At 39.4% G+C, this 27,869-nt stretch overlaps 1 protein-coding gene across 4 annotated transcripts in view; it reads left to right on the top strand.

Annotated features, from left to right (window-relative positions):
- The window catches only part of Gabra5 (gamma-aminobutyric acid type A receptor subunit alpha 5), a 105,668-nt gene that overhangs the window by 46,327 nt on the left and 31,472 nt on the right, over window positions 1-27,869 (top strand). For all 4 annotated transcript variants that reach the window (XM_087551803.1, XM_087551804.1, XM_087551799.1 and 1 more), the window contains 1 exon segment: window positions 10,844-10,926. In XM_087551803.1, coding sequence (XP_087407929.1) covers window positions 10,844-10,926 — 83 coding nt within the window.

Genomic DNA, 27,869 nt, shown 5'->3' with positions numbered 1-27,869 from the left:
AGAAATCTCACTAAAATCAGGGACTAGACAAGGCTGCCCACTCTCTCCCTACTTATTCAGTACAGTACTTGAAGTCCTAGCCTGAGCAATCACACAACAAAGGAAGGTCAAAAGGGTACAAAGTAGAAAGGTAGAAATCAAAGTATCACTATTTTTCAGATGATATGATAGTATAGTTAAGTAACTCCCAAAAATTCCACTGGAGAAATCATACAGCTGATAAACAACTTCAGCAAAGTAGCTGGGCTGGATATAAAATTAACTCAAACAAATCATTAGCCTTCCTCTACTCAAAGAACAGCAGGCTGAAAAAGAAATTAGGGAAATGACACTCTTCATAATAGTTAAAAATAATATAAAATACCTCAGTGTGACTCTAACCAAGCAAGTGAAAAATCTGTATGACAAGGACTTCAAGTGTTTGAAGAAAGAAATTGAAAAAGGTCTCAGAAGATGGAAAGATCTCCCATGCTCATGGATTGGCAGGATTAATATTGTAAAAATAGTCATCCTGGCAAAAGAAGTCTACAGATTCAATGAAATCCCATCAAAGTCCCAATGCAATTAATTCTTCATAGAATTAGAAAGAGCAATTTCTATTCATTTTGCAATTTGTAAATTCATTTTGAATAACAAAAAACCCTGGATAGGAAAAACTATCCTCAACAATAAAAGGACTTATGGGGGAATCACCATCCCTGACCTCAAGCTGTATTACAGAGCAATAGTGATAAAAACTATATGGTATTGGTACAGAGACAGACAGGTAGATCAATGGAATAGAATTGAAGACCCACAAATGAACCCACACATTTATGCTCACTTGATTTTTGACAAAGGAGCTAAAATCATCCAGTGGAAAAAAGACTCCATTTCAACAAATGTTGCTGGTTCAACTGGAGGTCAGTATGTAGAAGAATGCAAATTGACCCATTGTTATTGCCCTGTTCAAAGCTCAGTACAAGTGGATCAAGGACCTCCACATCAAACCAGACACACTGAAACTAATAGAAGAAAATGTGGGGGAAGAGCCTTGAACACATAGTCACTGACTGATACTGTAGCAGAACTGCAGAAGAGGGTGGGATCAATAAGTAAAGGCCACAGGTCTTGCTTACTGTGGTCTAAGTCCTTTTCATTCACCAAGCATCTCACCATGGGTTGTAGAGTTCTTAATAGATTATGGATTATTTTTAAAGGAAAAGTCTTGCTGGTAATTTTGATACATCATTGTCCTCCTGGACTATTGGAATTCTGAATGGACAAGTTTTGGTGGTGTCATCTTAATCCCTAGAGTTTCTGTTTTTCCAATTTTTACTTGATGTGTATGTGTTCATGGCTGAGTGTATGTAAGTGCATGATGTATGTAAGTACATGTATGCAAGGGATCAGAAGAGGGTGTCAGATCCCCTGAAATTGGACTAACTTATGTTAGAGTCTCCACAGAACTTGGAAACTAAATCCAGATCTTTTGTTACAGAAGTTAGTGAGCTTAACTACGGATCCATGTCTCCAGCTCCTTCCCTAGAGTTTTAGAAACATCCATTACGTGTCACACATAGTGCTCCTCATTTCATATTCAGACATTTTAAAGAATACTGTACACTAGGCTTTATAATCTCCATAGGGATTTGAGCTCCAGATCTTTGAGTAGTGAAAGCTTTTTTCACTATGCTGTGCTTTTGGTTGTCTGTGCTCTATACTTAAAGAAATGCAGTTTCCAAAGTTGAACTTTTAGTTTGCCTTACAGAAAGAAGCTCATTTGCATGGTTTTGCTTTTCTATTTTGTAACAATTATTTACTGTTCAGGATTCTCTTTATTCCCCCACATTTGATCTATTATAGTGCATTTATTTTGGGGTATATAATACACATAAAATTAAATGTCTCTACTCCTCCATTCATTATTGAAATGGCTTCTACAGAATATTTTTAACAAAAGAAAGTCATTAATTGAAATAGACCCACAATAGCCGTGTCCCTTTTGGTTCAGCAACACATCAGCTTTTTGAGACGATTACATCTATGCTGATTTTCCTAACATAAACAGGAATTGCTGACATCTTCTCCCCAACAGCTGAAGAGGAACAAAAATACAAATAAGTGGTGCACATCTCCATGGGTATTTTTAGCTCAGTGTAATTCTGGTGGTTGGACTCATGTACATTCCAGTTATACGCAAGCATATAAAATGAGTCAGTTATCCTTAGAACAACCCTTGAACTCTGTAACTGAAGCTTGAAGTAAGTTGTAGAATTTGTGTGTGTTCATTTCTAAAAAGAATGTAAGCTATGCTATATCAATAGTAAATGTTGGGGAGGAGAAGAGATTTTGGAATCAGGATCTTGCTATTTAGTCCAAGGTAGCAACGACCTCCGAATCTTCCTGCCTCAACTTCTAGAGTGCTGAAACTGCAGACTTGTACTGAGTATAGTACTTTTTTTTAAATTAAAAATGTCAACAAAACAGCTGCATTCTTTTCAATACAGAGTGGTGCTCAGTTAATAGAATAACAATTGCCTTCATACGTGCTGCATCAGGGACAGCTAAAGATGAAACAGACCAAGACGAAAATAAAGCCAAAAGAAAAAACAAAAACAATAGAACAAAAACAACACCAAACGACTGTCCCCACATATAACTAATTTGTGCTGTGCACCAAGAACCTGCTTTACATTTCCATGCCAATGTACACCCCTCAGACTGTACCGGGCAACGTTAGTGGCTACTGGAAATACCACCAAGACAGGACTATCTAATGACACATTCGGTAGTGTGTTAACTATACAAGAAATAGACACTCTACAGTTTAGAAACAAGTTTTACACAGCCGTACTTTTTGATTGTTTTCTTTAAAAGGAATGAATGGTGTACAGGGAGAATAAATGCTTTATTGCCAAGAAAAAAAACTGTGCTAGAACCAACTTATTCATTATTTTCATCTTTGTCTTCCTCTTCTCCCTCCTCTTCCTCCTCCTCTTCCTCTTCCTTATTTTTCTTGCTCTTCTCAGTCTTGACCACCCCCTTTTTCGCTGCATCAGGTTTTCCTTTAACTCTGTAGGCAGCAATACCCTTCTTGTATTTCTCCTTTCAGCTTGACGACCTTCTTCTCATAGGGCTGCTTATCATCCACAGCAGTGTTCTTCCACATCTCTCCTAGTTTCTTTGTGACATCAGCAGTGGATAAGCCAGGCTTGCCTTTGATTTTTTGGCGGTACTCAGACAGAACAAGAGGAAGGACGAAGGAGGCCTCTTGGGTACACTGGGGTCCCTGAACTTCTCTTTGATCTTCCCTTTGGAGGATGTAGGTTTTCATTTCTCTTTCATAACAAGCCTTGTCAGCTTTTGCCTTATCTTCACATTTCTCCTTTTCTTTAGCAGACGTGGTCTTCCACCTCTCTGAGCACTTCTTGGAGAATTCTGAGTTGACAGAAGCATGTGAATGCTTCTTGTTGGTCTCCTCCCGGCAGGTTTGCACAAAGAATGCATATGAGGGCATTTTGCCCCTCTGCTTCTTAGGATCTCCTTTCCCCATGTTTAGTTGATTTTCCTCCGAGAGGCAAAGAGTTGCCCAGTGGCCATCTTGCTCTAGCTTGTCCAGGTGCTATCTCTGAGTATATTGCTTTTTAAAAAGATTTACTTATTTATTTTATGTATGAGTACATTGTCACTGTGTTCAGACACACTAGAAGAGGTCATCAGATTTCATTACAGATTGTTGTAAGCCACCATGTGTTTGCTGGGAATTGAACTCAGGACCTATGTAAGTCAGTGCTCTTAACTGCTGTGCCATCTCTCCATTTAAGGCCGAGCATATTACTTTTAAAGGGTGGAATTCTACAATTGTACAAGTGAAAGCATTTAATGCAATGTTATTGTGAACATTTAAAATTTTGCTTTTCACAAAATTCAGTAAAGTTCCAGTGTATGTAAAGTAGGTTACTGTGCCTGCCACTCTTCCAACTCTGATCCCCTATCCTAGCAGCCCTACTGGTTTTCTTAATTATGCCAAGTCCTTCTGAGGGTGTGAATGAGACATAGTTCTGAATCTGGGTAATAAGGATATGACAGTGGTCGGCCTCTGGAAGGAAGTCTATCTGCAGTTCTGTGCTAGACAGAACACAGCTACTGTGAATCTACAATAGTCACTGAATGGACACATTTCAGGTGACACAGGCTGTGACATATGGGGAGTTGATCCAGCTGGCAATGACCTTCATGTTCCAACACAAACTCCTAACTCACCTCTTTTCATATGCAATACAGTTCAATTTTGTATTGTTAATGAGGATTTGAAGACATCAGCTCTCCGTACACTATTATGAACTACAGTTATATAATGAGGGATGTTTGCACAACCAATATCCACAGCATACTTTATTGATGATTGTTCGGGCATTATCCTCTCCTTGGGTGAGCTTGGGACCAGCACACAGCAGGACAGAGAGAGAAATACTCACAGGCATTCCCATTTGACAGGCCATAGAAAAGAAAGCTTTATCCCCACACCCTCACAACCCTGGCCTTGGAATAATTATTTGGAATCTGAAGTCCTGCTCCTTGTTCTAATTTTTGGTCTATTCTGATCATTCAGAGGCTCTTGACAAAGTGTGTCCTATCACAACTTTGGGCTTCAGCTTATACACTCCTGGTAAGGTCTATACCAATTACAGCAGAGACAGGCTGTAAAGTGTCATGTCATCAAATGTAACTCCATTGTTAGCAACCTTCCCTCCATCCCTTTTCTCCTCATGATTTAATATGAAAAGTGGGAATTAAAAAGGTAACTTCTTCCACATGAGTACCGAATTTCATCCTGGTATTCACATTCTGTGATTGCTCCCTAACAAGTCACCACAAACTTAGATACTTAACATAATACAAGGATATTCTCTTAAACTTTTAGAAGCCAAGAATCAAAAATTGGTTTCATAGGTACAAAATGGAGATGTTGGCAGAACCATATTCTCTCTAGAGGCTCAGGTAAGCATTACCATCATTTTTCAGAGCTGTGCCTTTCGCTTTTCTTTATCAGGACTCCTGACTGCATCTTCAAGCTAACAGCATAACAGCTCACACACCTCCATTTTCAGCTCTGCTCTTCTGCCTGGTTTCATTTCCCACCTCTCTTCCCCAGGAATTCCTGTAATTTCTTGGGGTACACTTTGATGTTCTCTCTATCTCAAGATACTTTATTCACATCCACAACCCACACCCCCTTTTTTCTTTTCACCTTTACATGCATGTCATGGTACATGATTGTGGATGTGCACACATACACAATAAACATAACAAGCTTTTAAAAATAGTTCTAAGTCCATAGTAAAGATATATACAAATATATCAATGTAGTGATTACAACAGGAAAGGGGTTCTGAAAACCAAATGCAAACTCACAAATCATCTGAAGATACAAAGGAAAGACTGACAACTACCAAGGTGCTATATTCTGGTTTATGAAGCACAGTCAAATAGTTGAAAGACGTAAAGGAAGATATATTTCAAAATAGAAATAAACAATGGCAGAGTCTAGATAGGGTGACTTTGGGAAGCCCAGAGTTAAATGAGGCTCAAAAACTCTTTCTTATGCATGGGAATATTTACATGCTGTGGAGATTAATGTAGTACTATTTAGCTTAGTAAATCATGTGCAAATTCTGCTTCCTTGTTACTGTAGATAGCATTTAACTGAGCGTACTGCTACCATATGACAGGATCTGTTTCCAGTAACTTCAGACTCTGCCCTTTGACATTTGCATTCTTTCTAACAGTGACCTTTGACAGTTCTCCACCTGCTTCTCACCACTGGTCCTAGTTTCTTTTCAATTACATGGCCAAGGCAACTTATCTAAAAGTTAATTGGGGGCTTACGGTTTCAAAGGGTGTGCCACGAGCATTATGGCAACAATCAAGGCCCGCATGGTTCTGGACCAGCAGCTGAAAGCTTATATCCAATTCACAATCACGAGGCAAGATAGCTAACTGGAAATGGCAGAGGCTTTTGAAACTTTAAAACTCACCTCTAGTGACACACCTCCTCCACAGGACAACATTGTATAATTATTTTCTCAAACACTTCTACAACCTGGGTACCAAGTATTCAATTAAGAACCTATGGGGGCTATTCTCATTCAACCACCATACCTTCACGAGTCGTTAGTTACTCATGATCTTTCCATTGTAGGCTTTTCCTGTCAACCCATTGTTAAACCCATTTCCATATTTTCAGATTTTGTTACAATAATGGCTCTTTTCTGGATGCCAAAATTTGTATTTGTTTCTTATTGGTACTGCAATCAATTGCCACAAATGTATTTTCTTAAAATACATCAAAACCTATTGACTTCTAGTTCTGGAAGTCAGAAGCCACAGAAGTCTCATAGGGTTGTATATCAAGGTATTGGCCAGGTGCATTAATTCTGGGAGTTCCAGAGGAGACGCTTGTCTCATCCAGTTCCTGGAAGATACCTGCCTTTCCGAATGTTTGGCCCTATTCTCACATCTGCTTCCAGTTACTGTGGGACACTTGCATTTCTGGTCTCTAGGCTTTATCACACTCATGTCTGCTTCTGTCTCTGCTTCTCTTTTGAGACTCCCACTCTTTCATTCCTCCTATAAGAAGCCTTGGGATTATACTGCTCTACTTGGTTAGTCTAGGGCAACTGCCCCACTCTGAGAAACTTACATTAATACTACTGGCAAAAATCCTTTTGCCATATGAAGTGAGTAGTCCTAGGTCTTGGAGAGCTGTTCATTTTCTTAATGTTTGCAATGCAGTATGCCTGTTCTCAGCACACCTTCTGCTGTAGTTTTGCCATGGAAACAAGAAAGTCTTCAATCTGTAGTCACTTTGTTGTCCCTGAACTTCCTACTTTGATTAATCCTTTTAAACCTTTCGTTTCCTAGCTACATTTTTCAGAGTGTACAATCAACTATTTTCTTTCTTTTCCAAATGGGAAGACTGGACTAAAGAAGTTAGGCCTTTTTATAAATATCACACAGCTAATAAAAAGTATCTTCTGGGATGTGGTTGTGTAGACTACTTGAAAGCATCTTCTACTTTTGAGGGGATCTCTGGCCAAACTGGAAGCCCCCTAATGAGTTTGGGGTCCTAAGATCTCATTTGTGATATGAAACTAATTAGAAACAATGATCTCTACTTGCAAAGTGTCCTTTTCCTTATCATAAATTAAGTTGTGCAGATGTTGTGTCCTTTGTGTTAATGCTTGAATTGACTTAGCAGAATGTATAAGTAAAACAGAAATTGGACCTTTGGAAAACAAATACCAAGTATCAGTATCTTCTAGTAATTCATGAATTTCTGTCAATAGAAGAATTCTGATTCCTTTGAGCTTTATTTACTTTAGCTAAAACCATGAAGACTTTGAAGATGTGACTTAGGTGTCTCTTTTGGTCTGTGACAGGCAGCCCTTCCACAAAAGGGTTTGAGCTGAATTCCATGTGGAGCTTAGTTACTTGAGAGTATATTCTGTGTTTGGAAGCTCAAACCAGAAGAATTCGTCTATCTAGAAAAGCCACGGCCATTTGTGCAATGTTTAAAGATAGCAGAAATGTTAATTTATTACTAACACTGAAGCACTTGCTCTTGAGGGATTCATCAGAACGGTTGATGTCTATTAAGAGGGCAGAGTCCACCGCTGATGAAGTGATTGTCCTGAGGCTTCAGACTGATTACAAGGCACTTTATACAAATAAGTATGACTATTACTAAGATGATAGCTGTATTATACAAACTGTTGTTGTTTGTAGTTTTGCTGGAACCATTTTTACAGAGTCTTTAAAACATACCTAGATAAATAAGAACTACTGGTTTCTGCACACATTTTCCATAGCCCTCTAGCCACTGCTATATGTACGTGACATTTTCACTCTCACAATATTCTAGAAGATGACTCCTGTTGAGCATCTCTTGCCAGAATTCTTTAAACTGGCTGGCACAGTGATTCCAAGGAGGTGGACAGCTCTTACGGCCAGGCATCTGCAGTGAAGCCCACAAAAGTAACCGGGGTACTCTGGTCCTCCTGTGCCTGATGTTGGCCAGCAATGGAGAAAAAGTGTACACCAGAAATGGACAGAGTGACCAAGCTCGGAGTCTTGTTCCTGTGAGGTCTATTTTGGCAATTGAAGATAAATGACAGAGATTCTAAGTTTTAGTTAGATCCATGGGAGCCATGTGAACAAAATGAAGCCAGCACTGAGGGGTGAAGAATGGAACTGTAATCCCCATGCCAGCAATTAAGCTGAAGACTCAGCTTCCAGGAAGCCTGCACACCAATGGGAAGCTGAGATCTTGTTGGAGTAAGGACCAGTTAAGAGAGTTGGTCAACATGGAAACAGCCAGAGAGGAGTCCTGTCATTGCCATCATCTCTAGATCTGCCCTGTGGGAAAAGGAAAAGGAGGCCCATGAAGTTGCTCATGTCATTAAGAGATGACATAGAACTGAATCTGCTAGTTGACGTTTTTTTGTGCTGTATGGTATAGTGGAAGCCACAGAAGCTTGAAACTCCCCCAGTAGTCTTCTATCCTATGCCCACTGTCATGTTCCTTGGTCATAATGGTTTCTGTTCCATTATTGAATCTCTCTGTTCATGTTGCTTTCTCTAATACATTTATTAAATTACTAACAATCATAGATAGTATCTTTATGATGACTGGATACTATTCTCAAAGGCTGTGCTTTTTAAGTCCTTATTTTCCTAATTCTGATACGTTAATCTCATTGCCATCCCACAGTTTTGGATAATTTCTCTCTTTTATAGTTTGTAGCTGGAGACATTCCTTTCAGTTACCAACCCTGTAAAATACTAAGAGTTTAAGGAAAGTAACTTAGTTATGAGCAAAGCTGAAAGATATACACATAATGCAAATCACATTTTTAAAGTCAGGTTTTAAAAGTCATAGGTGTGAAGTTTTTGTGATGTGGGTGATAGTTCTGCTTGAATGTGTAGAAGGTACATTTTTATACTGAGTAAGAAGGCAGTAGGTACACACATAGAAAAACTCCAAATTAAATGTTCCAGATAGAACTCATAGAACAGAGTATATCCCCTTCAATGCTATCTCTGCATCTGAACATGAATATGAGAACTGGTAGCATTTCTGGTCACCCTGTACTCATGGCCCTCGGTGACTTACTCCTTCCCTGGGTACTGTCCTGCAAAACAGTGTCAAAGAATTTCCTTGTATTGATGGGCATGCACTTCTATCCTATTTATTCGTAGAATGACTAAATTGGCCATTCAGGCTGCAGTGGTCACCTGTGATTAATGTTACCAATTTAACAACAGACTAATCTGCTTTAACAAAAGAAGGTTGTAAAAGCAAAAATGAATGTTTTTGCATTTCATTTGCATCCTGTGAGCATGAACAACATCTCTGCTTAATATAGCAAGCAATGGACAATGGCTAGCTATTTATTTTTTCTGCTTTAAAAGTATACTATAGAGGAAGTCAAGTGTTTCATATTTTTATTTCATCTTGTGTAATTAATTTAATTTTAAATGATGGAAAAGTGCACACAAAACAAAAAACAAGCTCATTAGTACAATTTAGAATTTTGCCAAATTAGTGAAATCTCTGTAGAGACATAAAAGCATGTGTATTATTGTTCTGTACAACACAATGTACAGATGCTGAGTAATATACAAAGAAAAGAGGCTTATTTAGCACTTGCTGTGGAAGCTGAAACATCTAGGTAATTTGTGTCACCTCTCTAATATGGTCTCTGTGGTGATGACATAACAGTGACTGGAGCATGTGTGGAAGAAACCCATGGTGAGATGGGAAATCAAAGGAAATCAGAGGCTAGTTTGGGACTTGTAGCCACCCATTCTTGAAGGAACGACTAGAACTCTTCAAGAACTAAATCGCTCTTTCTAGAATGGTTCCCTGAGTGACCAGTCATCACCTCTTAAAGTTTCGCCTCTTAAAGGCTCTACCAACTGTACACAACCATGCTGAAGACTTCTAGCATATAAACATCCGGGGATTCCACTCCACCATGGATGGGCCTCAGCACCCACACCCTGTGGGGCAGTACTGTACCCTCTTACAAAGCAGAACCCACAGTCATAGGGCAGGTTCTAGGTGCTATAAGAACCTCTCTGTAGATTGAGCCAGCAGCTTGAGCTCCACTCATGGCTGTGCCACCGAGTAGATTTCCATTCTGGGCCTTGCCTCCATCTGTAATATGATGTGGTAGCTGCAGTAGACCTCCATACTCTACTGTGGTGATGGGGGTTAATGTAGCCAGAGCACTCACACAATGCCTGGCATAGCATGAGCTACTGCATCCATTAACCTTGTGGTCTGTGGAATTCTAATGTAGAAGACTAGATTTTAATTAAAAGGCTAATAATCAGATTGTGCTAGAAAATTGCTATTGCAATACGAGTTCCTTTCTGGACCATTAAGCAATGAAAAAAGCAGAGTCTGGTAAAGATGAGATTGGACATTTACCTTACATTTATATTTTTTAAGAGCATAAACTATTTAAGAAAATAAATGTATATTTAGCCCTGTCAAAGAAACTATGTTAGACAATGATGGACAAGAGGTAGGACGTGGCAATCATTATTGGAAAAGCACCCTAGATGGCATTATGAGTGATGATGTGTATATAAGTACACATATCAGGCTACAGGGGTTCTGAGTACTTTGGAGCCATACCTTTACTCCCAATGATGCTTTCTTCAGCACAAACGTGTAATTTAGTGGGAACAGTTAGACAATTCCATAAAAACATTCATCAAATTGTTTAATACAAATGGCTTTGTGGGAGGAGGAGGTGGGCCCTTTTAACCATCTTCTTTTACTTTTCAGCCTGACGATCTCTGCTGAGTGTCCAATGCAGCTTGAGGACTTCCCGATGGATGCCCATGCTTGTCCCCTGAAATTTGGCAGTTGTGAGTTATTTTCACCTGTTAAGAGCCATGGCTGTGTTTTGGGGTCAAATCCACATTTATTCAGAATTGGGCTCAGTCTGCGAGTGCATGTGTTGGGATATGATTTATCTGGAGACCCTGAGTGTGCATTATCCATCTGCATGCCATCTGTACTATGAAAACTGGTGCCGTGAGCCTCCATCATAGATCAAGGTAGCTGGTCACGTTTTAAGACACCGAACAGTCTAGAACGTGTATCTCTGATATGGAAGTATTTTCGAAGATCTTTGCTAGTAGCCCCTCTTACCAGCATTTCTTTGCAAAGACTTCTCTCCCCTGTGTTCTTCATAAATTAGATTATAAGTCTCCAAGTTTTGAGTATGCAGCCAATGATTTTTTTTCTTGCAGTGCTATATTGACTATCTTGTAGAGTCTAGTAAGTTCAGTGGTCTTCTCTGTCATGTATATGGTCTCTGCTCATTCAGAACACTCAAGATGTAAGTCAGTTGTATCTTCACACATGACAGGCTTATCATGATCAATGATGGATGCTCACAGCACCAGGTCTCCTGGTACAGACCACATGAGGAGGATAATTACTTGACTAACTGGTCAAATGCAGATACAAATACAAATGAAAATATATTAGGTGCACATTTCTCAAATCTTAAGGATATTCTTGGGTTCTACTCACTGGGCTCCAGTCCCTGTGTGTGAAGTTGGAACTTAACTACCTGCCTTCTTTTTTTCCTCTGTGCTCATATGACCTGACACTCTTCATTTAATCTCTTTCTGCCCCTAGAGCCCTGCTTTGGACTGTATCTCTAGCTTTCATTTTATTTTTCATTTTGATATAAGATCTCACTAGTTAGCCCAGGTTGCCTTGTATGCACTTCCTCTACAGGCTGCCCTTGACCCTATGATCATCCTGCTTTAGTCATCAAAGTGGCTGGGATTTCAGACCTCTGTAAGACCTCTGTTCAAGGTTCCATTTTTGAAAACAGACTCTCCTTTTTGAGATTAATTGTGAAAGGTAGGGGTTATTGAGTCTTGGATACCTTACCCCTTGGCCAAACGCCTGAGAGGCCATTGAGACTTGCTAAGCCCCCAGAATCAATTCATTCACTATTCCGCTGTGGGACAGATGACTGGGACATTAAGTATACGTAAGTCACTTTTGTTCATTCTGCTGTCAACCATCTCTTTGCTCTTTGGCTTTGATAACTTACTCACAGTGTGTATTGGTGTGAGTTTCTTCGTGGATTGAGAGTTGGCGGACAGTTTTGGCTTCCTGGGTCTGTTTGTTCATCTCTTTTGCCACGTTTGGACATTGCAGAGTCCCCTCTGTCATCTGAAGCTTCATCATGTTGGTCCACTTGATGGTGTCTTATAAATCTCTTAAATATCTTTTTCTCTCATTCTTTTGCCTCTTTTTTCAGCTTTGGTAGAATAATTTCCCCTTACATATCTTCAATTTTACCAATTAGTTTTTGTTATTTTTCTAGTCTTTTGTTTATTCACTTTATTTAAATTTTCAGTTCAGATGTCATAGTCCTCCACTCTGTTGTTTCTGTGCGGTACTTTTTTGTACATTCTTTTTCTGTTAAAATTTTACTTTATTCATGTGTCACTTCTCTGACCTTGGTGAACATGCTTGCAGTGGTTATTTTGAAGATATTGGTAGGTAAGTCATGTAACTTCATTTTATTTGAGTCTGTTTTTAATCTCATCTCATTTTTGAACATATTTATTTTCTTATGTTCTCGTCTATTTATTTATTAGTCATTCATTCATATTGGCAATACCTTACTCAAAGCGTTGTTTTCTGTCACTATAACAAAATATCTGACATAATCAACTTATAAAGAAAAAATACTTTTTGGATCAAAAATTTTCAAGGTTGTAGTCTGTGATAACTGATCATTCTGGTTTCTTTGGGTCTATAGCAAGATGGCATGTCCTACTAGAATCCATGGCAGAACCAAAATACCCACTTCACAAGATAGAGAGCAAAGAGAAAAGGAAGTAGGTGGATCCCAAAATTTCTTTCAAGGGGTTACCTTCAATGACCTAAGTACTTCACTCAAGTACATTGCCAATGTATTGCCTCAGGGAGCAGGTCTTTAGCACATAAGCCTTTGGACGACGTTGAAGAACTTACTGTAACTGTCTTCCAGTCTTCATGACCTGTCCATGTTCTTTAGGTATCCTGGTTAGACACTCTGAACCTCATCAAACTAGTCTAAGCTATCAGCATTACTTTAAGCAACTCTGTGATGTTTCCTGTGCTTGCTGAGTTCTCTTAGTGCTCAAAGAGTAGGATGATCAAGGCCTACTTCTCAAGCAGCCCTCAGAAAAAGTTGGATCATTAGAGTCTCCACCCAGCACTTTTATTCCCCAAAAGAAGCTGATGAGTGGGGGAATGGATCTTGCTGGCCTGCTGTGAGTTTCATCAGACTAAATCTTTGGTTCTCACTGACTCTTTAATAGTCCTCCATATAGCCCCTAGAGGAGTCAGCATGGTGGATCTCTGACCTACTTTATCCACTTTCCAGATGCTTCTTCATGTGTATGTAGTAGCTGTTGTTTGTGCCATCTTGAACTAAGCTCCATGGCTATGACTGCCACCAGCCTGAGCTGCAGTACCTGTGCTCACTGGCCTAGTGTTGGCCCCTTTGTTCTTAGTTACTTGCAGCTTTTCTAATCCCTTCAGTCAACAACACTTAAAGTAAAATGAAACAGAAACCTTTCCCTATGGAAGCACATAGAAAGGTCTGGATGGAAAGATCTCCCATGCTCATAGATTGGCAGGATTAATATAGTAAAAATGTCCATTTTACCAAAAGTGATCTACAGATTCAATGCAATCCCCATCAAAATACCAATCCAATTCTTCAGAGAGTTAGACAGAACAATTTGCAAATTCATCTGGAATAACAAAAAACCCAGGATAGCTAAAACTATCCTCAACAATAAAAGGACTTCTGGGGGAATCACTATCCCTGAACTCAAGCAGGATTACAGAGCAATAGTGATAAAAACTGCATGGTATTGGTAGAGACAGACAGATAGACCAGTGGAACAGAATTGAAGACCCAAAAATGAACCCACACATCTATGGACACTTGATTTTTGACAACGTAGTCAAAACCATCCAATGGAAAAAAGATAGGATTTTCAGCAAATGGTGCTGGTTCAACTGGAGGTCAACATGTAGAAGAATGCAGATTGATCCATGCTTATCACCCTGTACAAAGCTCAAGTCCAAGTGGATCAAGTACCTCCACATCAAACCAGATACACTCAGACTAATAGAAGAAAAAGTGGGGAAGCATCTCGAACACATGGGCACTGGAGAAAATTTCCTGAACAAAACACTAATGACTTATGCTCTACGATCAAGAATCAACAAATGGGATCTAATAAAACTGCAAAGCTTCTGTAAGGCAAAGGACACTGTTGTTAGGACAAAACGACAACCAACAGATAGGGAAAAGATCTTTACCAATCCTACAACTGATAGAGGGCTTATATCCAAAATATACAAAGAACTCAAGAAGTCAGACTGCAGGGAGACAAATAACCCTATTAAAAAATAGGGTTCAGAGCTAAACAAAGAATTCATAGCTGAGAAATGCCTAATGGCTGAGAAACACCTAAAGAAGTGTTCAACATCTTTAGTCATAAGGGAAATGCAAACCAAAACAACCCTGAGATTTCACCTCACACCAGTGAGAATGGCTAAGATCAAAAACTCAGGTGACAGCAAATGTTGGTGAGGATGTGGAGGAAGAGGAACACTCCATTGTTGGTGGGATTGCAGGCTGGTACAACCATTCTGGAAATCAGTCTGGAGGTTCCTCAGGAAATTGGGCATTGAACTACCTGAGGACCCAGCTATACCTCTCTTGGGCATATACCCAAAAGATGCTCCAACACATAAAAAAGACACTTGCTCCACTATGTTCATAGCAGCCTTATTTATAATAGCCAGAAGCTGGAAAGAACCCAGATGCCCTTCAACAGAGGAATGGATACAGAAAATGTGGTACATCTACACAATGGAATATTACTCAGCTATCAAAAACAATGACTTTATGAAATTCATAGGCAAATGTTTGGAACTTGAAAATATCACCCTGAGTACGGTAACCCAATCACAGAAAAACACACATGGTATGCTGCAGGCCGACAGGAACCAGATGTAGATCTCTCCTGAGAGACACAGCCAGAATACAGTAAATACATAGGCGAATGCCAGCAGCAAACCACTGAACTGAGAACGGGACCCCCATTGAAGGATTCAGAGAAAGGACTGGAAGAGCTTGAAGGGGCTCGAGACCCCATATGAACAACAATGCCAACCAACCAGAGCTTCCAGGGACTAAGTCACTACCCAAAGACTATACATGGACTGACCCTGGGCTCCAACCTCATAGGTAGTAATTAATAGCCTAGTAAGAGCACCAGTTGAAGGGGAAGCCCTTGGTCCCGCCAAGACTGAACCCCCAGTGAATGTGAGTGTTGTGGGGATGGCAGTAATGGGGGGAGGATGGGGAGGGGAACACCCCTATAGAAGGGGAGGGAGAGGAGTAGGCGGATGTTGGCCCAGAAACCAGGAAGAGGAATAACACTCGAAATGTAAATAAGAAATACTCAAGTTAATAAAGATTAAAAAAATTTAAAAAAAAAGAAAGGTCTGGATGCAAATTCATACCAGGTACATTGCAGAGGCTATGAAATTTACGTTAAATTTATATATTTTTTACAATGTATAGGTATATATTTAAATGATATTTATAATAGTTATATATTTAAATATTATATTTGCTACCTTTATATTAAAAGAGAATATGCTCTACATTTAAAATATCACAACACACACACACACACACACACACACACACACACACACACACGTTTGAATAGAGGTACATGGCTTCAATCTCAGCTTTTCCTGGCTGCAGTGTTGCGGTGAGCTGGAGGATTGGGGTGAGTGTGAGCATGTATGTACATCACGGTTCTAGCGTCTGTCAGGGACTGTTCTCTGAAAGATCCAGTTCCTCCCTTTGCAGCTGTGCTGCAGTGATGGCTCAAGTTCTTCAACAGGACAGAGAAATTCTCTCTGACTTATAGCTTCCTCCTTCCAGGAAGCTGACACTTCTTGGTGTCAGCTCTCCTCAGTATCTTTTGTATGGGGATCCAGATAATAGTTGCCTGATTTCTACCATCTGCTGTTCCTAGAAGTGAGCCTTTCTGACCCAAAGGGCTTCATTATGGGTTACCCTATGCTTCCAAAATGAGGCTTGGTTACAGGAGGTAAGTAAGTTTGTCTGATGAGCAAAACACTAAGTGGAAGGAAATCTTTTATTTAGTTTTTCAAATTGTTACCTTCAAGTGCTCCAGAGCAATTACAGCATTTGGTTCTTAGGGGGTTGGTAGCAGAAAGGACTCTCACCAGAATTTCTTGGAATTCCTTGTGGGTGGCAGTGAACACCAGTGTTTGTGATGAGGGGCCATTGAGTCTGAAGGTCCTCAGGTAGGTCATCTGAGAACACATATCCCACGCCTGAAGGAACAGGAATTGGCCTCATCTCTAGAACATTAACTGTAGTTTAACTTAACGCTGCTCTTAATATATGAAGATTATCGTTTGATTTAATCCAAAAACAAAATACAAAGACTATTCTTGCCACCCTATGAGGCTGCTCTGGTCACTGGCTAGATGAATTCAGGCCACTGTGATCCCAGATTTAATGGCAATGACGTGCAGGGCAAACAGCTCAAAAGCAATTTTGGATAAAGAAAGGTATTTGACAGCCTAATTTTTTTCGTCACTAAAATTATCTCATACTTGTCAGGCAACCAACTGCAGTGAAATCACTTCTCACACTCAGAGATGCACACATTCCTAATGGAGCCTCCCCACTCTTTCCATCACAGTATGAGCACCACACATAAAGCAAAGTCAGCAGGGACAATTACTGACCTTAGTAGAAATTTGAGATTGTCATGTCCAATTTCTTTTAATGTCCTTGATGAGATTGTCATGTTCGATTTCTTTTAATGTTCTTGATATTTTGAAGATGGATTTGATTTTATTCCAGTGTTGGTCATTTATTCACAGTGTCTGTCAATAACACTATGCAAACCGTCACATAACATGTTTAAATAAATTGACCAAGAGCTAGAAAACTCTGGAAAAATTATTCTTCCTCATTTCATAAGCTTCACACTCAAACACACTCATTTTAAGAGGAGAAATGCTATTCAATTAAATGTGTTTCATTTGTCTTTTATCTATAGATTTGCTGAAAAACATTAGAAGCTCCTCCAACATGTTCTCTTATACTACTTATGCATATGAGCATGCAGAAGCTAAATGTGCAAGTGTAATGAGTTTAAATTACCCAATCCAACAGTTCTTCGCTATTAGGAGACAAAAGAATGCAAATGAGTGTCTCTCTTCTGGTTTCCCTGGTTTGTGAGAGCCTGAGTGAGCTAGCCACCTATCATTGCTGCCTCTCCTCTCACTGTTGAAATTAGTTCTAGCTTATAGACAGGCTTTCCTAGACTTTAGAGATGCTACTTAGGGATAATGGCATGGCTTCCATACGCTGCATTCCAATCCACATTATTTGAATAAGAGAAAGTAAGGTCCTAATTTTTTTTAAAGATTTATTTATCTATTTATTTATTTATTTATTTATTTATTTATTTATTATATATAAGTGCACAGTAGCTGTCTCCAAACACACCAGAAGAAGGCATTAGATATCATTACAGATGGTTGTTTGTCACCATGTGGTTGCTGGGATTTGAACTCAGGACTTTTGGAAGAGCAGTCAGTCCTCTTAACCACTAAGCCATCTCTCAATCCCAGTCCTAATTCTTTTGTTCATTTTATTCTTAGAATGGTACAATACATGTTGGATTAAATTATGAGATAATATCTGGAGACTAGAAAACACTTATTAAGTTACAAATAGAAACTTATTTGGTGAGAAAATCAGTTGTACATTTCATGCTATGAGCTTTCAGTGCATCTCAAGTATGGGTACATGAGCCTGTCCTTGTGCCCAAGATACCCAGGGAACAGTGGCTCTACAGTTTCCAAAAGCCTGGTATATATGAACATCAAAGTTCATAAGGTCTAGAAACACATTAAAGTGTTACGTGTGTGTGTGTGTGTGTGTGTGTGTGTGTGTGTGTGAAGTTCAGATTTGTTGAATAAGAATGCAGACACAGTAGTTAATTTTAACTTTTTTGTGGCCTGAATGATTTAAACTTAGTATTCATGTTTGTAAACTTAGTTCTCAGTGCATTAAAGATAAAGTGATTACATCATGAGGACAAAGCCTTGAGGAATAGGATTACTTGCTTACTAAAGAGCTTCTCTTATCCTTTCTGCCCCATGAGGACATGGCACAAAAATAAGAGAAATACTTTTGAAGAGACTAAAATAAATACTGCTTCAAATTATTTTGTATGTGGCCTTAATTTGTTTGGGCTGTTAGATTATCATTTAGTCACACTGTTCATTAATAGCATTTATAATTTTATGTTTATGGACAGATTAGTATATTCATTCCCCACATTTCTGGAGGCTGGGAAGGCCAAGGTCCAGTTGCCATCAGAATTTGTATCTAGGACAGTCTTGCTTCATCTTTACCCAAGGCTGTCTTTTTGCTATAAGAGTAGAAGGAACAAAAGACCTCCTTGTACCTGTTTCATAAGGGCTCAAATCCTATCTTGATGGCTCCATCACATAGCCTATTCAAGTGCTAATAACTTACCTCTCCAGAATGCTAACCTAGTATGAACTTTAGAGGAGTGGGCAGTTAGTGGCATGGCAAACTCTTCACTGTACTAAATGCAGTGAGAAAATTAGATACATGACCATAGACTTTCCTCAAGGAGCTGATTATGGACACACATTGGAGATTGACTCTGTACCTTTGTGCAGTTAAAAAGGCTAATGGGATTCCCAAATGATAGAGCTGTTTCACAAAGGAGAGCATGTTTTGAAGTGAACCTGGTTGAACCCATAAGAAAGAGACCTGAATGGGAATGAGGGCAAAATACCAGAAAAGGTCCCAACAAGAGAAGCTACAGTAAAATATCACAGAAAATTGGAGACCATGTGATCTCAGTCTAAAAGTACTTTGGTTCTAGAAACAGAGAGGAGAATGGATTGTTGCCAGAGCCTAGAGCTAGCAAGTGATGGATGTTAGAAATGGGTACAAAATCAGTTCAACCACAAAAAGGAAAATTCAGTGATTCACTACATAGCACATGACCATGGTGGGCAATAGCTTGTATATTTAAACATTGCAAAAATTATAAACATTATGGTATAAAAGATAAATTACTCAATTGAATCTGTCATTAATATATACATAGATCAAAATATATAAAAAAAGGTTTAGAAAGAAAAGGTTCATTTAAGGAAATGAAGGCTAGACCACAGCTCCAACAAGAAGGGGAACTAATATGAAGTGCACATTGGTAGCAGAGCTGGTGATGTCCGTTGAGTCAAAGAAGCATATATTGCCATGACTGTTCATGGAGATGGAACAAAGATGTGGGGAGGGGCAATTCCCCAGACAAAGATAGGAGGCAGCCAGATAGTACAGCATTTTGGAACAATAGTGTTCATGAAGGAAACTCAAATGTGTAACATATATAAAGGCCATTGCTTAATAACTACAGCATGATATAAACACCAGGTACTTAGAAAACAGTTTTGCCTGAGAGATTTGAAGTGACCAGAAGCAGCTTCGGTTTGGTTGCTCTATGATGAATAGGACATTGTACATTTAACTTCACCATACATTATTGCCTAGTCTCCTGCCCCCTCTGAGACAGAGAGGTGGGGAGGGGGGTGCATTCTTTCTATAGGCTGGGTGAGAGTCCATTTCTTTTGCTCTACATCTGATCTAACTGAGGTCCATACTCATGGAGAGGAGTATCTAAACATCTTGCAAGGCCTAGCTTCCCTTCCTGTCCTAGCAGCCATGATCCTACTCTGCACCTTAGATGGTAAAAGTGAGACACTTTACTGGTTCACCCTCCTGCTTTATAATTTTCTTACCTCTTAGCTGATTCTGGTCAGTGGGTAAAACCTAGTGGACCAATGCTCCTTTCTGGATTTGAAGCAGGGATACTGATCTTCTAGGACGACAGCGATGCTGCACTGATAGACATTTACCCTTTGCAATGTTGTCTTTTCTATATTTTTTTATTAACTTGAGTATTTCTTATTTACATTTTGAATGTTATTCCCTTTCCCGGTTTCCAGCCAACATCCCCCTAGCCCCTTCCCCTCCCCTTCTTTATGGGTGATCCCCTCCCCATCCTCCCCCCATTACCACCCTCCCACCAACAATCACGTTCACTGGGGGTTCAGTCTTGGCAGGACCAAGGGCTTCCCCTTCCACTGGTGATCTTACTAGGCTATTCATTGCTACCTATGCGGTTGGAGCCCAGGGTCAGTCCATGTATAGTCTTTGGGTAGTGGCTTAGTCCCTGGGAAGCTCTGGTTGCTTGGCATTGTTGTTCATATGGGGTCTCAAGCCCCTTCAAGCTCTGAGTAGTTAACTCTTTTTTTTTCTTTTTTCTTTTTTTTATCAGAGCTGGGGATCGAACCCAGGGCCTTGCGCTTGCTAGGCAAGCACTCTACCGCTGAGCTAAATCCCCAACCCGAAGAGTTAACTCTTAACTCTTGTGTTTCTACCCTTGTTTTATAATAGAGAGGACTGCTAGAGATATGAGTTTTCCATTACTCAAATCCTATGCATTTAAAATCACAATTCTGATAAACTCTAATATGTTCAATGTCAGATTAAATTAATCCTGAGCAAAATAACATCTTATATATTGATCAGAAGCTCCTAAGTGTCCCTACATAGCCAGAAGACAAGGCTACTACTGTCCTCACAGGCTGTATGAGGCTCTGAACCTAAAATGAGAAATTAAAGTCAAAGTTGGGTCATAGCTCAGAAGTGTGCACTTAGCTGGTTTGATGCTCTGGACTGGATCCACAGCATTCATGAAGAGAAGGGGGAAAGGGAGAGAAGAAAGAAAAATTGAAGAAAAAGGTAAAGAAAAGAGAAAATGAATAAATTCAAGTACAAGGGGTTTCCATGAGATTAAATTTGACAGCATTCTAGAATCCTCCATATCTGGTTACATTAATATTAGGTATTAATCATTAAACACCTACTGTGAATAAGTCACTTCTTTACTAAATGTATATGTATGTCTATGTTTTGTCCTCATTTTGATCTATTAGAAATGGACATTGTTTATCCTATACTTCAGATAGGTAAGTTCTATTAAAGTGGGAAGAGCTTACTCCTGCTCACTTCCAGGACTTTGCTCTCTAGAGATCATAATTTCTGAATGGCCTTGTCAAAAAGGGGATGACTGTACTATTGCCTCCCCTTACATCTTCAGTATTAATGAAGTCAAAAGCGTCACTGGGGGACGGTGGCCTCTGAATTAGCAATATATCCTCTGCAAGTTACTTGTAAGGGAAGATGCCTGTAACCTCCCTGCACAGTTCAGCTCATGCCTGTCAAGGAGGAAAAGTGTGAGTCTTTCTGAAGCTCTAAGTTACAGCAAATGGCACTCAGCAGACCTCGCTGCTGGTATATTTTTAAAGCTATTTTATTGGGTTCTTATATCTCTCCCTCCCTTCCAACCGTTATTCCACACTAATCCCTTTTAAACTTCCAATACTAGGTAGGAGAAAAAGGGAGTTAGAGGGAAAAGGGGGATGTAGACTTTTATAGACTACTCCCTGCTGTTTAGGGTTGTTGAGTTCCTTGAGGGACAGTACAATCTCTGTCATTGTCATGATATCCAATTTCCTCTTCTGAATCTATTGTTCATGGCCTTTTGATAAACCAAAATAACAGCAAGAGTAAACAGCAGCCTTCTCAGAGTGTCCACCTTCCCCTCTAGGGGCTCTTGCATTTATACCCAGTCTAAAGTTCCCAGAATTCCAAACATAAATCATATGTAGCTGGCAAAACCACACCCCTGCACAGGGAAAAATCATAATCACCTACTGTGAAACAGCCTCTGATCACATACCTGAGAAAATAAAAACATATTCACAGAACATAACTGGATTAAAAAACAAAATAAAACAAAACTCTCATTATGAATCACTGTCTACTATATTGTCCCAGCAGAAATTACAGGTCTAAACAAAGAGATTTTAGTGTTGTATGCTAACATCCAAGCTGAAATAAACATGAGTAGCCATTTCTTCCACTCTTAGCATGATCAGGAGAGCTGAACTCTCTCAGCCATGTTGAACTGACAAGGCAGACATGCTAGTGGCCACATGGTCACTTTGCTGTTGTCAATACTTTACTAACACCAGACACATGAATAAGTCTTTTAATACTCACAATTTGAACGTTAGAACATGTAAGTTATAATGTGTTAATTCTGTGATTTAAATTACAATTACTATTCTGCTAAACCCTACTGGAAGGCAAATACTGATTTTTAATCTTATCCTACAACATCAAAGACGAGCTTAGGAAATCATGCCTATCAAGTAGCAAAGAGCAGTCTGGCCTCCATCCCTTGTGTTTCTCCCCACACCCTACCCAGCTGGTAACCCAGGGTCTATCTTTGGACATAATGATCTCCAAGTCCCAAAAGGAACATCAGCAATTGTGTCACCCCCAATACATTGCTCTCAAAAGGCAGACAAAGGAGATGATGTTGAAGAGTTTCATGACTTAGAAGATTAGGCTGTGATGGCTGTCAGGGTCACCAGTGTGGCTCTGGACTATATGACTCAACTACATATTAGGAAGCACCAGAATTACTAGAGCTTACCACTCTTAGGATCATCCCTATGCCTTGTGTGACTTCCTGTGCCCCATGTCAGCTATTCCCCATCCCTTTCTTCTTTAGCCTATGGAATAAAGATTGTAAGCCAAATTATCCCTTCCTCTCTAAGTTGCTTTGGTTATGGTTTTACTTACAGCAACAGAGAATGAACTAGAACCCTTTCTATTTCCCTCAGTAATTCTCTGTCACAATATTCTAGTGCCCCAAGTTTTGAATCCTATATGAGTTTTCTGATTCACATTTCCCAACTTATTCAAGTCTCTCAATAAATGTAAAACTATGTTACTTTTCCTGGCTCTGGGCAGGGGGTGGGAATCCTAGTCCCCGTGAGAGGGTCTATTAACAGCACCCCTCCCCCCATGTAAGTACATCCCTATTTAGAGGCCAGGTACAGAATCCCTGCATTTATAAAAGTGCAGCAAGGAAGGAATACAAAGGAGGTGCTTGGGACAAGGGTGCACAACCAGTCAGAGACAGCCTGGGAAGAGCAGAAAGTAGAAGATTGCTCTCTGCCTAAAGCATACTACTTTGCTGCCCTCCTTTGACCAGAATCTAGAGGACTACTTTGTTCACGAGTCTTACAGTCCTGCATGATTTAGGCTTCTGCAAGAAGTGTGCAGATTTGTCAGAAGAACAGCTGATTTTTCAAGTGAGATTTTAAAAGCCAGAAAGGCTTGGGTCAACGTAATATAAGGTTTGAAATGCCACTCATGCAAGCATAGGCTGTTACACACAGCAAAACCCTCTATTCTAATAGGACGACAAAGTCTACTAAGCTAGGGGTACTGGGGATACTAGAAGGAATGCTTGAGACTCAAGAAAGAAAGAAATATATCCAAGAAGTGACAGTGAAAAAAATAACAATGTTAGATCACTGGCTGAACAAAGGGAGATTAAAAAAACAAATACCGTAAGACCAATAAGACCACAGAAATCAATATGCACCTTTCAATAGTAACAAAAAACACTTCTTAACAAATGCAAAAATTGTACTATCTCTTGGCCCCCACAATAAAATAAAAATCACCAGCAATAGAAAACAAAAATACAATCATTAAGATTTAACAACATATTATTGAAAAACAAAAAGCCACTGGAGAAGTAGAATATTTACTAGAATGAGTGGAAATGAAAACACAGCATACCTAAATATTAAATCATCACTGCATTTCAGGAGAAAGTCAACCTGATCATGGTGTAATTCTTTTTGATATGGGTTTGCATTCTGAGTATATTTGAATACAGGTTTACTGGGGATATTGACCTGCAGGTTTTCCCTTTTTTTTTGTTGTGTCCTTACCTGGTTTGGACATTTGAATGATAATAACTTCATAGAAGGTGTTTGGCACTGCTTCTTCTCTTACTATATTTTTCACCAAGTTTAAGAAGGACTGTCTGTAGACCTTCTTTGGATATTTGTCCAATTCTTCTGAGAATCTATCTGGTCATGGCATTTTTTTTCTGGAAGAATTTTTATTACTCTTTCAACTCATCATTTGCTCTACGTCTGTTTGAGTTATTGATGTCTTTTTGCTTTAAAGTTGGTAGAATTTATCCATTACTTTTGGTCTTTTTAAGCTTTAGGGAGTACAGGCTTTTAAATATTTCCTTATAATATCCCAAGTTTCTTTGCTGTCTGCTGTAATGTTCCCTGTCCATTTCTGATTCTGTTAATTTGGGTCATTTCCTTCTTCTAATTAATTGGGTCAAAGGCCTTTCAATATTGTTTATCTTCTCCCTGTAGGTTGATATCATTGTGCAGGTGAAGGCTGGTACAGGATAGAACGAGGCCTGTCATTGGAAGAGAAGGAAAGATGGGTGGGAGAAAAGTTTTAGAGAGGCAAAGGAGGTTGGAGCAAGGAAAGCAGCTGAGAAAACATGGGAACAGACCTTAAGATTCTCCTCTGCACATAGTTACAGGTTTTAATGACTATTTTTAAGAGATAGATGTGTATAGGATTTCGTGTTGTCTAGATAGGCAAATTATATCACATCAATTGTATTAGAAGATATTGTGTGATGTATTCTTTCATGCGGCGACTTAATTTGAGTTCAAGAGAGTGTATAGTGACAGGATGCAACTGGGCCCACCACCGAATTGGGATATGTATGCCTGGCATGGTGGAAACCAGCCAAGAGAACTGGGAATGAGGGCTGGGTGGCCTGACAGGGTGCTGCATTAGAAAGACTCTCAGACAGCCGGTCAGAAAGTACTTGGGGGCAGCATGAGCCACTGAGATAGATTAACGGTAGTTTCAATGGCTAGTTGGAACCAGAACTAGCGACCGCCAGGGTATGCATGGGAAACAATTTCTCTGCTTTTTTATTTTTACTGCAACATGCCCTCCCCAACGAATCATCTCTTCTATTTGTTGATTCCTTTTATTGTTCTTTGTTTCTATTTCATTGATTTATGCTGTGGATTTTATTATTTCTTAACATATACAAGGTTTGATTTTAATTTGTTCTTGTTTTTCCAACTTTTTAAGTTGTATCATTAAGCCATTTCTTTGTGCTCTTTCTGATTTTTTTTAATATAGACACTTAGAGCTATAAAATGACTTTTAATATGTTCCAGGGGTTTTGTTGTGTTGAATTGTGTTTTCATTTTCATTTAGTTCCAGGATGTTTCTTCTTATTTCTTGGTTTCTTCTTTGACAGGCTCATCATTTAATAATGAGTGTTGTGGAGTATTCAACAGAGGTGACTGTTCAGATTTAGGAATAAGACAATAGAAAGCCTTTATTAGCTGTCTGCCAACTACACTGGGTATTTGGAATTCCAGTGTAGCTTTGAGCCTTTCCCCCAGTGAATTTTAAGCACAACAATGTTGTTGTGGTTTGACATACTTCTGGATAACAAGGGATAGTTATCCAGAAGGAGATTTACAGAAGCCACAAGCAAGGTTAGTACATATAGAGACTTTCCCATGACTATGGACTTTGATAGATTACTTTTAGTTTTGGCAGGTGTTGTCTACACACTGAGTTTTAGAACCTGATATTACTTCCGTCACAGAGTCAATTGTGCTAAGTTCTCTGGATCTACTAAGGCCTGGGGCTCTGTTACAATGAGTTGTTTAATAACCATGAGTTTTGTGTATTTATTAGAAGATTTTTGCTTGTTTTTTCTTTGCTTGTTTGGACTGTCAATTTTAAGGTTTTTTTTTAATTAAACATTTTCTTTATTTACATTTCAAATGTACATTTTCTGGTTTCCCTTCCGGAAGTCTCCATCCCATCCCCCCTCCTCGTGCTTCTATGAGAAGGCTCTCCCATCTACCCACCCACTCCCTCTCACTTACACCCTGGCATTCCTCTACACTGGGCATAAAGCCTTCACAGGACCAAGGGCCTCTCCTCCCATTGATGCCCAACAATATCCATTCACTGCTACATATGTGGCTGGAACCCAGGGTTGCTTCATGTGTATGTTTTGGTTGGAGCTCTGGGGTGTCTGATTGATTGATTGTTGTCCTTCCTATGGTGTTGCAAAACCCTTTAGCTCATTCAGTCCTTTCTCTAAGTCCTCCAGTGGGAAACTCTTTTTCAGTTCAATGGTTTGCTGCTAGCATTCGCCTCTGTATTTGTCATGCTCTGGCTGAGCCTCTTAGGAGACCGCTATATCAGACTCCTGTCAGCATGCACTTCTTGGCATCAGCAATATTGTCTGGATTTGGTGACTGCATGTGTATGGGATGGATTCCCAGGTGGGACAATCTCTGGATGGCCTTTCCTTCAGTCTCTGCTCCAAACTTTGTCCCTGTATTTACTCCTTTGAATAGTTATGGTTCCCCCTTCTAAGAAGAACTGAGGCATCTGCACTTTGGTCATCCTTCTTAAGCTTCATATGGTATGTGGATTGTATCTTGGATTATCTCAGCTTTTCGGCTAATATCCACTTATCATTGAGTGCATATCATGTGCATTTTATTTATTTATTTTTTTGATTGGGTTACCTCACTCAGAACGATATTTTCTAGTTCTATCCATTTGCCTATGAATTTCATGGTCTGTTTTTAATAGGTGAGTAGTACTCCATTGTGTAAATGTACCACATTTTCTGTATCCATTCTCTGTTGAGGAACATCTGAGTTCTTTCCAGTCTCTGGCCATTATAAATAAGGCTGCTATGAACATAGTGGAGCATGTGCCTTTGTTATATGTTGCAGCATCTTTTGGGTATATGCCCAGTAGTGATATAGCTGGGTCCTCAGGTAAGACTATGTCCAATTTTCTGAGGAACAACAGACTGATTTCCAAAGTGGTTGTACCAGCTTTCAATCCCACCAACAAATCCTCACTAACATCTGCTGTCACCTGATCTTAGCCATTCTGACTGGTGTGAGGTGGAATCTCAGGTTGTTTTGATTTGCATTTCCCTGATGACTAAGGATGAAGTCAAAATATCACTATTTGCAGATGACATGGTAGCATACTTAAGTGACCCCAAAAATTCCACCACAGAAATCCCAAACCTGATAAACAACTTCAGCCAAGTGGCTGGATATAAAATAAACTAAAAAAAAACAAAATCACTAGTCTTTCTCTACTCAAAGGATGAACAGGCTGAGAAAGAAATTAGGGAAATGACACAATTCACAATAGTCACAAATAACATAAAATACGTTGGTGTGACTCTAACCAAGCAAGTGAAAGATCTATATGACAGAACTTCAAGGCTCTAAAGAAAGAAAATGAAGAAAATCTCAGAAAATGGAAAGATCTCCTATGTTTATGGATTGGCAGGATTAATATAATAAAAATGGCCATCCTGCCCAAAGAAGTCTACAGATTCAATGCAATCCCCATTAAAATTTCAACTCAATTCTTCACAGAATTAGAAAGAGCAATTTGCAGATTCATCGGGAATAACAAAAACCCAGAATAGCAAAAACTGTACTTAATAATAAAAGGATGTCTGGGGGAATCACCATCCCTGACCTCAAGCTGTATTACAGAGCAATAGTTATAAAAACTGCATGGTATTGGTATAGAGAGAGGCAGGTAGATCAATGGAATAGAATTGAAGACCCAGAAATGAACCCACACAGCTATGGTCACTTGATCTTTGACAAAGGAGTTAAA

The sequence above is a fragment of the Rattus norvegicus genome, chromosome 1 (genome assembly GCF_021556685.1).
Source record: "Rattus norvegicus strain SHRSP/BbbUtx chromosome 1, alternate assembly SHRSP_T2T, whole genome shotgun sequence".
NCBI lineage: Eukaryota > Metazoa > Chordata > Mammalia > Rodentia > Muridae > Rattus > Rattus norvegicus.
Note: the sequence above shows the minus strand (reverse complement) of the source record. Positions and strands in the feature narration are given on the sequence as shown.